Source organism: Rhipicephalus microplus, chromosome X, assembly GCF_043290135.1.
Source record: "Rhipicephalus microplus isolate Deutch F79 chromosome X, USDA_Rmic, whole genome shotgun sequence".
In the NCBI taxonomy this organism is placed as follows: domain Eukaryota; kingdom Metazoa; phylum Arthropoda; class Arachnida; order Ixodida; family Ixodidae; genus Rhipicephalus; species Rhipicephalus microplus.
In genome coordinates this window covers 440,823,202-440,837,201 of record NC_134710.1, presented here as the reverse complement: position 1 = coordinate 440,837,201, position 14,000 = coordinate 440,823,202, and the positions used below count along the sequence as shown (strand labels likewise).

General features: G+C 44.5%; 1 protein-coding gene across 1 annotated transcript; it reads left to right on the top strand.

Moving 5' to 3' along the window:
• Window positions 1-2,943: 2,943 nt before the first annotated feature.
• LOC119161813 (E3 ubiquitin-protein ligase NRDP1) lies at window positions 2,944-8,627 on the top strand. The gene is made up of 2 exons (XM_037414325.1): window positions 2,944-3,282; window positions 8,328-8,627. Exons 1-2 carry the CDS (start codon window positions 2,944-2,946, stop codon window positions 8,625-8,627), a joined length of 639 nt encoding a protein of 212 aa, XP_037270222.1.
• The last annotated feature ends 5,373 nt before the right edge of the window (window positions 8,628-14,000 follow it).

Genomic DNA, 14,000 nt, shown 5'->3' with positions numbered 1-14,000 from the left:
CAGCTGAACTGTGACGCTGGAGCCATGGCCCCCGAGATGGCAAGCGTGCAACTATGGTAGGGCGGTGCGTGCGGCGCGCCCGCCATTTCAGAAGACATGCCAGGGCGGCAAACGCGAGAAGCTCGCTCTTGTCGTCTGCTTGCACGCCGTTGCTTGGTACTTGAACCTCAGGCAACTATATGAGGGTATCACTGGCTTAAAACAAAGAAAACCGGTCGTTGGAAGGGACGGCGAACGCTCCGACGTCAAGCCCGGGAACGTGAGGGAACGTATCGCGGATGACATATTTTTTGAAGTATGGATGAATACCTTCCGCAAATGTTTGTGCCTTTCAGTATGAAAAATTAGGGATGCATCAGCTGCATGTTTGTGAGAGAACATCCAGAATAAAGTAACCGTATATGCTCGCGACGAGAACTGAGTAGCGCATACGTCTGCCATCTTGCCTGGTTAGCAACCATGGTGACGCGGCGAAGCCACGCTCTGTTTTTGCAGGTGACTGTGGCCGAAGCGTGTCGCCGATCGCCAATTGACCTGCCTCGCGTGTCAACACCTTCTTTCGCAACTGTGCCATCAAAAATCAAAAGCACTTTTTAGTCTGCCTGGTAACGCAAAGAGCAAAGCCGTAGCGTAGTGCCGAATAACATGCACCGCCGCTGCCGCATGGTCAATTGGCGCCGGCTATGAAAGATTAGAAACAACTCACAAATACAAAATATAGGTACTCCAAGGTTCAAGGACTGCTCCACGAAGCCTTCAGCATTTATTATTTCAGTACACTTTTTTTCAAAAATAATGCCTAATCTAAGCAAATGCTTTGCTGTCAAAGCTTGTGGGCATGTATCTAAAGCAAATAGAAGCACCAGTTCGTAGCTAACAAGCTACAGCGCGCACGACGGTCCCTTGAGTTAATCCAGGTGGATGGCGACCGCGGTGAAGCCGGTGCGCCAGCTTCTCCGCGGTGCATGGTTGCTAGCGGCGCTGAAGCACAAGTGCGCTACTCCGCTGCGTAAAGGTAGACTTGTGGCCATGCCATCTTGTCAACGCTGGAAAAACCGTGGTGCACCTTCGCAACGCGTTCAAGAGATGGTGTGACCGCACCGTGCACCGGTCTATCTCGGAGGCGGTCACAACAAAAGTAAAACCCCATTTCGTAATCGGGCTGTGTTCGGATCACATTACCACCGTTATAACCAGCCTTCGCTCTTTGGTGGAGGCGTAAACCTTGCTGCAAGAAAAGACAGAAACCGTATGCCTTCCAGTCTATTTAACATATCATTCAAGCTGACATGTATCATTTCTGTACATATTCGTAATCTTATTGAATTGCATCTCTATAGACCACTCATGCACTCGACTGGACCGATAGCTAGCCACAGAGCCTGATGGTTCAAATATTTTTGTAGCCATATTTTTGGAGTACTTGATGAGAAAAAAAACAATTATTGGCTGAAAATCAATGATTCGCTAAAATTATGCCTAGCCGAAAGCGGCTCGAGGACTGTAGACATGGCTTGAACATGGAAGTAATAGAACAACCCTTGCGAAAGTTAGACATGCTTTTCTGAGGTAAAAAATGTCAATTTATGCGTTCTAGATTGTCTGGAGTACCAGCCGTGGGATACACGGTAATTGATGGTGGTCTCCTTATCGCAGTACTAAATGCTTGATTACGCGACTACTTGCAGTGAGAATGAAGCTGTCGTAACAAGTCTAGTAGTAAACCAGAAGCGCAGGAGACGGTATGTCAACAGTAGTAATGGCGCTTTGGCTGTCCTGCCCTATCGGGTGGTTCCGAAGGCCTGAAGTAGTAGCGAAAACTGACTCCAAGCCTGTTCGTTGAGAATTAAGGCAATACGACATGCCACATAACCTCAGGGTTACCAGAAATGCTGATAATATTGCTAATGTGTCCACATTCATTATCAACAAACACTTGCCGGACGCCTGAGCTTCACCTTCGAGGGTGTACGCGATAGCGTAATCGAGCTCCGTGCGAAACACCCTGAATTACTAGCGTCGCTTCGCTTCTAAGCAGATACTGCCGCGTGACAGTAGGTGTGTACAATGCTTACTGCAGGTGCAGTTGCGGAGTGCCCACTTCCCCATAACTCTTCCTTTTGGGAATCGGCGAAGGCCCCGCTACACGTCCAAACAATTTCGAACCTGCAGGCTTTGGTGATGGTGTTGCGGATATTGACGACTCATAACACCTGCTCGCACCGCTCGATGCACGATTGCGCACTCGTTGGACAGTTAACATCAGGCGCGTAGCCGGATTTTTTTTTGTGAAGGAGGGGCACCTCTTTGATTTCAAGAGGGGCCCTCTTGAAATGGTGATTTCTCGCTACGCTACGTCGGAAAAAAACTTCGAGGGGGGGGGGGGGGCACGGGACTAGTGGCATCGTGCCTGGTTCACATGAGTGAACAGCTGGTGCGCTTGCTGTCTTCTGCCTCGCAATACATGCGTGAAGCTGACTCCTCGCGCTGCATGATGGTCTTGTAGTTTTTTCTGAATCAAGCTCCACACAATGGCATGACTCTGTGATAAAACGCCTCCTCGCCACGCAGAATATTCAATGAGCCACTCAAATTGAGGACTTTAATTATTTATTTGCACTTGTCTCGCGTTTTTGCTCACTGAGAACTCAGACGTTTTCCTCACTTGTCTCGACATTGACACCAGACTTTCTGCTATGTGAGCTGTTTAGCGCTAATGCGTTAATATACAGGCAGGCCCAGGGTACTATGGATGTGCTTTATGGTTCTTAAATTTTTCATTATGCACGCCTAATGTTCACAAAAGTTATCATCGCTAATGAGGGCCAAACTTCAATGTTTGCTTTGTATGATATACATAAAGCATGCTATATATATGCTCTTCAGGCAAACGCATGCACTTACCTCTTCCATACATGTGTCTTTCGCAGCAGCTGTGCCGGGATGAATTCTCCTGTGTCTGGTACTTCAGGAGATTCTGACGAGCCAACCACCATCACAATCCCCAGACGGGACTCGAGCTGGCCATCACAGATGCCGGCAGACTCTGCCGTGTACTCAGTCGAGAACTTCAATCCCACGCCTCCCACAGAGCTCGTGTGCCGCCTGTGCCAGGGCGTGCTCTGTGACCCGGTGGAGTGTGCGTGTGCCTGTCGGTCTGAATTCTGCTCATCGTGCATGGCAGTCGCGCCAACCGTTTGCTCCCCCTGTTACACCGAAGTGACCACGTCCCTGCTGGTGCCCGTGGCCCCCATCATGGTTAACATGATCGCCAAGCTGAAAGTGAGGTGCTCAAACCGAGCTGAGGGATGCACCGCAGAGGTTAGAGAATCTATAAACCTCGCCTATTCACTCTAAAAAAAACATACTGTATCTGTTGTAAAAATTGAAAGAATAGTAAATTTTAGGTTCGAAGCGAATCTGAAGCGTCCAGTGATTTGGTCGAATAAATTAGAATCGCATTGTTATAACATATTGTACGAAAAAAAATCTGTGCCATTGCCATGACCCGAGGCAGAATATTTCCTCAAGGTTGAAACAAGGCATGTGCAAATGTCATTCTTTTTGGTTGAAGTTGAAAGTGGAGTCCCCATTGAATTGTAGCAGCACTTGACTTTCGGTAAAATAAAGCTTCCAAAATATGTTACGTTTTAAAATTTTTGCTACACTTATTGCGTAGAAGCTGGTGTAATAAACTTCTCTAAATAAAAAAAAAAAACACGCCAGGCCTGCACAGAAAGCGCAGCCCAGTCACAGCGAAAATTGGGAGAGTGCCATTCTTAGAAACCATTGCAAACTCTCTTGAGGCTAATCATGCAAACGCACCTGCAAGATACCCACTACTTCATTATTTGATTCGGTGTCTAACGATGAAGAATTATTGCTGAGCCTTTTGTAAAGGGTTGGATGCATTCAACGACCCCATCGCAATGCTATTCATACTGTGTGACGCCTGGTCGCTATTTCACTCTTCTAGCCGGCTATATTGCATTTGTTACCGTGGTTTCTTTCCGACATAATGCTTGTGTAGGATTTTGCTGTGCTGGAAATTTGAGAACCGGCATGGCTCAGTCTCCAACCCAAGTACTGGAATGCCGAGGAAGCTTCTAAATTCAGATACCTGTCCACCTTTTCCTTTTTGTTTGTTTAGTCGTTTGTTTGGTGTATATTTGTTCAATGCTGTATGTACATGGGTAATAACTACTTCAATAAAATTCATGGTTCAGTCGTGGAGCACTGGGCTCGCACATTAAGGGTCCAGGTTCTAATGCCGTTCCATCTTAGAAATTTTTTTCTTATTTGGTTTGTTTTTCTCTAATTCGTCTGATAAGGGTTACGGACACCGGAAGCGGCGGCAGAAAACTTCGGCCTCCTTGTTCTAATTTCGTAACAGCTCCCGCTCTAAAATAATCATCAATCGATGTGAGCTAATATGCTTGTCTAACCTTGAATTGGGGCTTCGCGATAATGCAGATTTTTCCTTTAATTCTCCACCGCAGTGAAACCACTTTCATAGGTGGTTACATTGGGATTATTATTCGCGCATTATTTCATTTCAAGCACTTCAAAATTTCTGATGATTGAAATTCAAATTGAAGAGAATTCTAGTACTGTAATATTCGTTCGAATATTCAAAGCGCTTGAATATTCGCAGTGGGCATGTAAAATGTTCGTTCAGTGCGACATTTAGAATTATCCAACAGCTGAGTATGATCATGACAGGTTAGCTAAACTTTCGGATTGATATTGCATTCAACTATCCCTCTGAGCTACTGTTATTTGCCTTTCCGAATGAAAGTTATGAAGGGCGCGATTGATCTTTGATACTCGAATTCCATTGAACTATCGGCAGTTCATCCATTTGGCTGCAATTTCTATTTGTTGCCGCAGACAAGTACAGTTGAGAACCACAAGAAGCAAATTATAGCATGGGTGCTAATCCTTTGATATCAGTGCATTATTTTTTTTTCACGGTGTATACATATCATTTGAAGCTAGTTTATAGAAGTTTATACAATAAGGCATATGAATATTCCTGAAATTCGAAATGTTTTTGTTGAGTGTCAGGGAAAGGACAAGCGGGACCAGAAAAAAATTCCCCCACCTCCCCGAAGGGAATAGGGAGGAAATGCCACTGCTTTGCGTGGCGTCCATAACGGCATTTCCCACGTCAGAACGAAGGGTTTGAAGAATAATGTTTTCTTTTTTTACACCGTGCAGCCAATAGCGTCGTTCGCCGCTCTAGTAGTTCGCCAGCTCAAGTTGCTAGCGTGCACGGTCAAAGACTGCTATGAAATGAACAAAACAGCGTTTTTGGCTCAGCGTTGGCGTTAGACAGCGGCGTATCGAGCACACATTTCCGGATGTTCTTGAGAGGCGCCCAGCCAGGGAACGGTCGAGAATGAGGCGCGAGTAGGCGGGAAAGTGGGGTGCAGGGAGGAAAGAGAGCAAACGGTGAGAGAAGGAGCGGCAAAGCACTGCTACCATAGCACTGCACCTACCCTCTCCTACACTTTCTCACACCAAATACTATGGGCGAAGATAAATGCGTGCGCCCGCTGCTGTCGTTGACAGCAGCCGACGCTGAAGCGTGACTTGGTGGGCACTCCGTAGCTGCTAGGAACGTGCGCACCCACAGCTGTTGCTCTGGGAGAGGGTGGTGGACGGATCCCGATGGCGCCTGACATAGCCCGACTAAGAAATGCATTAACAGATAAATTAAACCTTCCTGTGGGAATGGTTTCACACACTTAAGAAGTCATAGAAGAAATCCTCACCCAAGTAGAACGTGACATGATGTAAGACTGAGCTTGTGTGGAGATACAACCTGAAAATGTGAAAGTGTAAATTTAAAGGCTTGTTCTTTTTAGACACAATATAATTAGAACTTACACACAATATTGCCAGGGAAATTATATGGGATGTTATGAGAAGTAATTGTAATGTAAAAGTGACAAAAGAAAAGCGGATGAAGTGATAACTTGCCACCGGCAGTATCCAAACCTGCGACCTTCATATAAGGTGTATGATACTCTACCACTGAGCTAAGGTAGAAGTAATACCACCGTCCACCTCATGGCAAACGCATGTTGGGTGCAAACGTGAGCATGCATTTCTACAGCGGCTGTCTGAACTCTCACAGAAGTTTCATAATCTTGCCGGGTTTTGGAGGACATTTGGTGCGTGTGCCATGATGTGTATGTGATGTGCTCTTGCATTCCGGGTCTTCTTTCTTTTTTCCTCGCCCCGTATATATGCATTCGTTCTGACTGAAAATGAAGGCTTATTCTGTCGCGTGTATTATTACACTGTTCCTGCCTTCTGATGGGTGGCACCAGTTTTCTAATTGGCTGGAATAATCGATTGTTGAGCTACTCAAAACAACAACATAGTGGCGAGGAACACCGCATTTTTGAGGAATCTGGTAATTTCGACGATGTGTTGTTTAACGTGCTCTGACGCGGGCCTCTAGCATTACAACTTCAGTTAAATGCAACCACCATGGATGTAATTGAACCTGCGAAGTGGTAGTTTTCGCGTTATCTTTGCATAAGTAAGGCAAAAGTCAATATGAACATCATTTGCAAAATGAGAGCCGAACACGGAACTTGTAACACTTTTTTCTACAGTGTCATGTATCGTCTATTCCCCTTTCCACTGCCAAATATATATACACAATAGCATAAAAACAGCTCGTTTTGCAGAAATTCTGGTGTCGACACTGTTGGTTGTGAATGAAAAAGTATCACTTTGTCCATGACCCAAAAATAGAGAGATGCAAATAAAAAAACAATAAAACTTCCGGGCCCAAGTGAGGATCGACTGAACCCAGGCCGTTCGCTGTGGAAGCAGTTTTTCTATTATACATAGCCACATGGCTGTTTCGAAATGCAGTTAAAATAGCTTACTCTGCATGAAAATGCAGTGAAGATAACTTCCGCTGCTTGGAAATACACAGCTGAAGTAATTTCCCCTCTTCAAAATAAGTGTTAAAGAACTTCCTCTGCTCGATAATGCTTTTAAAATAACTTTCTCTGCTTGGAACAGCATTGAGAATAACTTCCTCTGCTTGGAAATGCTGTTAAAATAACTTCTTCTGCTTGAAAATGTTGAGAAAATAACGCCCATGCTTTACAAACACATGCATCCGTGCAAAAACATGGCTTACGATACAACATGTAATACCGCAGTAATATTGCGTGGTTGAAGCGTACATTCCGATTGGACGTCAGCAAATGTGATTATCATAACAATTTTGTGCTTATGATGAGCCGGCCACCCAGTAGAAAAGGCGCACTCGTTATTGCACGTATTCCTCTAATATACCACGTTGTGGGTGCATAGCAAGTTTGAAAATATTTCATGCCCACAATTGCGCTTGGATTAGAGGACGCTACTCATTAAACAAAATGCAGCCATATGCGAAGGTTTCCGTGACACAAGCAGCCTTCAACTTTATCGATTACCTTGTAGTTATCCACAATTTAAACCGCTCGCGTAACATCATAGAACAAACAGTAAGCACTAAGTGGCCGAAGTGCACACTAGAGACAAGATATTTTTATCACGCTGAACTCTTGAAGGCGAAGCTCATGGATCCCCCATTTTTTTCCACCTGCGCGCATATTAATCTAACCTTGGTAGCCTTGTGCAGCCTTACTCGATGCCACAGCGATGAAATGAGACTTCTAACCTCTGTTACCATTACTGCAGTGGACGTGGTTTTGGAACAACGGAGAAGGCAAGCCTATTTTTGGTAGTACAAGTGCTAACCACATTCTGCTGTTTTTAATGCTAGCAGAGATGGTTAGCCTCTGCGTACTGTTAGAGCCAATGATGAGTTTAGTTGTATATGGATAGGTCACTTCTAGAGAACTCGACACACATTTGATTACGATTCATGCGCGGCACAAGATTGCATAGGTTTGTGTAGTGTACATCGTCAGCGGCTGTTTTGCTGGTATGCGGAAGATGTCACGCATCAATAGCCGAAGCATTTTACTCGCAGATTTGATTTATAGAACAGAACGTTCTCATTACGTTACCTTATGAGTGTTGATTCATTTGCTGAACACACGTCAGTCCCGTAATGAGCGAAGTCTTCGAATAACGGCAGCTGAGATACTCAACTTTAGAAAGACGTGGCAATACCGGCAATAGTTGTTCTCTCTTATTATGTATAGACTGTCACACAATCAAAACAGTTCTTCTCGCCTAGTAGATACGCCTACAGAAATTTGTGCTGTGCATAAACGCAGTCTGGAACAGTCCAGCGTGACTGAGTGTTGAAGCAGTAAAAAAAGTGAAAATGACTGTTTTCTTCCCAGATGGACCTGGATGGTCTGTACAACCACCTCGGGACGTGGGACTTTGAGGTTGTGGTTTGCGAGGGCTGTGGTGCCGAAATGCATCACTCGGCATTCTCCATGCACCACCAACGAGAACAAAGCCCTAAAAGATTAGTGCGCTGCAGCGTTCGCTGCGGTTTCCCAATACCAGTGAATGAAATCAAAGACTACAACTGCAGAGAAACGATTTGCTTTGCTGTGAAGCACCAAGGCGCCAAGCTCTCCGAAGAGTGCGATGAAATACTGAGTCAGGTGGAGCAGCTGCGTGAGAAGATTTGAGAGACAGACCCCAAACGCGCCAAACTTTCCAAAGAGTATGAAGAAGTACAAAGCCGATGGAAACATCTGCGTGAGCACATCAGCGAGACAGACGAAAAACGTGCAGTGCTCTCCAAAGAGTGCGATGAAGCACTGAGGCAGGTTGATCGACTGCGTCTTCAAGTCAGTGAAATACGATACTAACAATGTATAAGTGAGTGTATACTACGAGGACACTGACACCAGGTGTTTCACAAAAATAAAAGCGTGCTTGTTTGTTTTCCTTCCTCGCTTCTTTGTCGTGACTATCGACACGCTGTTTCATAGCATAAGATAGCCGACACTTCCAGCAATTCGACGTACCCCACCTAGCATGACTGACACGATAGTAGCGAAAGCCGGATAAGTGAGTTATATTTATATGCTTTGAACCTGACGCCAGAACTCTGCCTGACGCCACGCTTCACGAGATGAGGGCGCCACTGTAGAAGTATAAAATTCTGTAATGCTTTGTAAGTTGTGCGCTTTACGTGATCATTCCATGCTAAGTCGAATTAAATTTCAAATCAAAATATTAAATGTCAAGGTCGAATAAGTTGTTGTATTCCTATGTTTGTGTAAATGAATCTGAGAATAAATCCAGAGGTAAACTTTGCTTCCCAGGTGCCACATTTGTGGCACTGTTATTTGATTTTTTCCCTCCCTTAAAATTGCACTGGTGAACCTCTGACTGCCACTTGCCCAACATAAAAGTTCAAGATCGCTCTCACACTTGCTAGATACACCTATTCATATCGCTCTTGAGCGCTTCATTAATTGCATAAAGGAACTCCATGTTCGTCCAGCAATGACGATGAGTACCTGGCTTTCTCGAGCTCCTCTTTATGAATTGCTTATAATATCTAGCCACAAATGCAAATAAATATCATTTTCTATGGAGCCAGCTTAACAAGCCCAGTCTGCAGTGTTTTGGTATCTCTTGGTATCTCTGGTCACCAACAACTTGATGTGCAATTAAAGACTGCATGCACACTTGTGTGGCTCAGGACTAGGAAGTCCAGCGTTCCGGATGTCAAAAAAAGTGTAGTGCAGAGTTATAGTGCATCGTGTAATTCGGTTTCTTTTTCATATTTACTGTAAAAGAACTTTTGGAGCTCCTCAAAGTCTTAAAAAGGTTTTTGTTCATTGTGGGGGGCATGGGTTGAAAGACAAATCAAATAAATTCTCTTTAAAGATGAATTTTCAAGCGGAAGCCAAGATGAAAACCTGGAATATTTAGTTTGCGGAAAAAGTTTGTTCTGCCAACGAGAATCGTGAATAGACGGCAAAAGCACGGGAGACAGTGAGCGTGAAGAAGTTGAACTTGCTTCGATTGAGATTAACGAACCAAAACAGTAGGACAGGGTGAAGAAGTATTTCAACAAAATAGAAGAAAAGTTAGAAAACACATCGCAAAAATAAAACAGAAAAATCAACTGCCTTCAAACTTGTCATGCCTCGTGAAAGCTTTCAAGAGTGCAGTGCCTGGTGTACTATTGTCTACTCCACACTCCTGACTGCAACAAATGTGGTAGTAATGAAACTTGTACAATATGTGTTAGTATTAAGGGGAGTCTTTTTGTTAATTGAAGTATTATTTTGAGCAAAAACTGCCTGAAAATATCATTTTTGTTGCCTTCACTGTGAAGAATGTATGTGCAAAACAAAGTGTTAAGGTGTGCCCCGCCGCGGTGGTCTAGTGGTTAAGGTACTCGGCTGCTGACCCGCAGGTTGCGGGTTCGAATCCCAGCTGCAGCTACTGCGTTTCCGATGGAGGCGGAAATGTTGCAGGCCCGTGTGCTCAGATTTGGGGGCACGTTGAAGAACCCCAGGCGGTGAAAATTTCCGGAGCCCTTGCTACGGTGTCTTTCATAATGATATGGTGGTTTTCGGACGTTAAACCCCACATATCAAACAAAGTGTTAAGGTGTATTTTTTATTATAAGATTTTGCAATTGCCATATTGAATGCTAGTATGCTTATTGTGGGCAGACTGTACATGAGTAGCTTGAGTAGTCCATGTTTATTCATATATATATATATATATATATATGTAGCGAGGAAGGAAGCGCACTGGCTTCGTAGTAAAAACGGAAGCGTGAAAGCCCGACGAAACACTTTTAATAATCACATACGCTTCAGCTGGTGGGCCAGCCTTCGTCAGTGTGACATGTAATGCAGCTTTCGTAGCCATTATTTACATTTTTAAATGTTTCAGGACATGCGCAATAGCAATCGGAAGTGATTCGACATGATTATACAAAAAGGCAAAATACCTTTAGTGTGAAGATGCAATGCGTTAAATAATATGGGCACAGTGGTCACTTCTTATCGTTATAGCGACATCACTACGAGTGACAGAGACTTCAAATATAAATGGCGCATGGTGTCGAAAGCATTATGGGAACCATGCGTGCAGATTGAAGCGCATGAACGAGCGATACATACTAAAGATGACCAGGCCAACTGAGTTTGTTAAGCAGGAAACAAGGATGGTTCTGCCGAAAACAAAAATAAGAAGTAAAATAGCAGAAAATGAACTAGAAATCTCGGAAGGGCATGAGACACCTTAAGTGGTGGAAGGTAGATTAGTGAGTGTGCCTGGGTGTTCGTTTATTGCAGAGTTTAGCTTACCAAACTTGTAGATTAGAAACTATTCGCGCATTTCCCGCTCATTGATGTGAGCGGAAACCGGACTCCAGTTCCGTTGCTTTAATCTTGTCGAAATAACGACCATGTATTGCTAGATGTTTCGATAGAGGCAGATTAGGAAGGGTTTTTACGTGCGACCTATGATTATTGAATCGAGTTTTAAACGGTGTTTCTGTATGACCAATATATTGTAGATTACAGATATCGTATTCGAGCATGTATACTACGTTGAAACTGTCACAATTTAGATTGCCCCTGATTGTTAACTGAAAGCCAGTGAATGAACTGGTGACAGTTTGCGTAGTTACCATGTGCGCACACACATTGCACCACGACTTCCCACAAAGAGCACAGCCATTTTGCTTACGGGCAGCGAGCTTAGACGATGAGAGAATATCACGGAGGTTACGTGCACGTCTGTACACGACTCTCGGTGGTTCTGCGAATACATTTTTAGGGCGCTTGCTTTGAGTTAATATGTTATGGTGTCACTTCAAAATCGCGGTGGCGTTTGGAGCTGACGTTGAATGGGTGAGCACCAGGTTAACCTGGTATGTACCCAACGCCTTGGGGTCAGCGTTTAGCTGGTCAATTCGGTTTAGTTTGCCAGCACGTTTTATGGCGTCATCAATTATTCCCCGTGGATATTTACGTTGAATGAGCGAACGTTTCAGATCCTGGAAATTCGAAAAGAAATCTTTGTGGTTGGAACATATTCTTTTAAACCTATGAGCTTGGCTGTACGGTATCCCTGTTTTGGAATGTCGGACATGACTGCTATGGAAATGGAGGAGTTGATGCCTGTCAGTCGGTTTGCGAAAGAAATTTGTGAAGAGCCGTCCTTCGCTAGCTGTGACGGTAACGTCAAGAAAGTTAATCGTTGTTGATGAATAATTACGGGTGAAAGTAAAGGTGGGGTGGGCATTTTTGAAATTCCTAATGAAACTTGGAAGACTTGCTTCGCCATGTGGCCAAATCATGAAGATGTCATCGATGAAGCGTTTCTAGAAGCATGGTTTCAAAGGTGAATTCTCTATGAAGTGAGCTTCCAATATGCCCATAAAGATATTTGCGTAGTTAGGACCTACTCTAGTGCCCATAGATGTCCCGTTTGTTTGAACGTAGTGCAAGTTATTGAATTCGAAGTTGTTTAGTTCTAAGATGAGCTTCATGAGAGTACCAATCCCGGCTGCGGCGGCTGCATTTCCGATGGAGGCGGAAATGTTGTAGGCCCGTGTACTCAGATTTGGGTGCACGTTAAAGAACCCCAGGTGGTCAAAATTTCCGGAGCCCTCCACTACGGCGTCTCTCATAATCAAATGGTGGTTTTGGGACGTTAAACCCCACAAATCAATCAATCATGAGAGTACCAATGGTTTTACCATCACCTGGTTTGTCAAAGCAACAATCATCGCAAGCCTTGATGAGAGCGCAAATGCCATCGTTGTGTGGGATGTTTGTGTACAAGGACGAGACGTCTATATATATATATATATATTCATCATTCGTAAATAATTAAGGTGATGCCTTTAGTAAACTTTTTTTCCTAATTTAAAAATAAGATAGGTATGGGTCCAACATTGACGCATGTGCATCATGGCCCTGTCATATCTCCTGATATGATACATACACTGCTCGGGATATCACTGTATATTGACAAAATATTACATGCGAAGCAGCTCTTTGACGAGCCTGTGTAACGCCGTTCCTCTGTCCGCACTGCACTCTCCTGGCTGCAGGTGTTGGGGCGGTGCCAAGTAGGCCACGCCTTTCCTCGAAGTGCGCGCGCATTGACGCCACTCTCTCTCAAGCATGTCACCGCTTGTCACGTGTCACCTTTCTCGCTTCACCCTCTCCACCACTGGCAACGTTCGAAAGCACATCGAGCGAACAGTCTTTCTCCTTTAGGAATTCTCTATTCTACAGAGCGGCGCGCATGACAGGTGCATGATGGGACAGCTGTATACTCCGCTGGGGTAGAGTGTACTAGAAGTGTTGAGTGGCGTGACCACGCCTCGCCGCCTAATCCCTTCCGCGTTGCCCGCAGCGGCGGCGCTGCAGTCGAATAGTACTGAGAGAGCCGCGCGCCGCGTGCAGGAACGGTTATGCGCTTCGGCTCGTCCATCACGATTTCTGGAAGCAGATTTCTTCGCACCTGCCCGTCATTCTTGTCTAGCACATGATGCCATAGCCCTTGAAGTATGACACGCCAATCTACTGAATTTGACTGCATAAAAGACCTTGTGAGAGATCGAAAATAGTTCAAAAAGGGCGTGTCTTATACTGATTTCTTCTTTCTTAACTCTGTCTTCGTTGGTTAGGCGTCTACAATATCCAGAATAACTGAGCTGATCTATTGGAAGTTAGCTGTGCTCAGAAAGCTGCGACATTAAAAAAACAAATATTGTGTCACACGCACGCAGAACCAGAAAGCCACTGGGAAAAAGGAGAGAGGAAAAGAATCTGAACCCCCTACACTATGAAATGTTTTGGTTTTTAACTTTTCAGGGTATACTAAAATAGTTACGGGCATTCACAGCGACCACCAATTACCAAAGTTAGGCATTCTACTGCACACCACACCACCTAAAAAAAGAAATCCTGGGTAGCCCTGCGCCAATAGTGTACAGTTTGCAAAGTGAAACCTAGCATGTGTCTACAAATGCGCACTGTAGCTTTCACCTTTTCGAGTATGATGTCTCA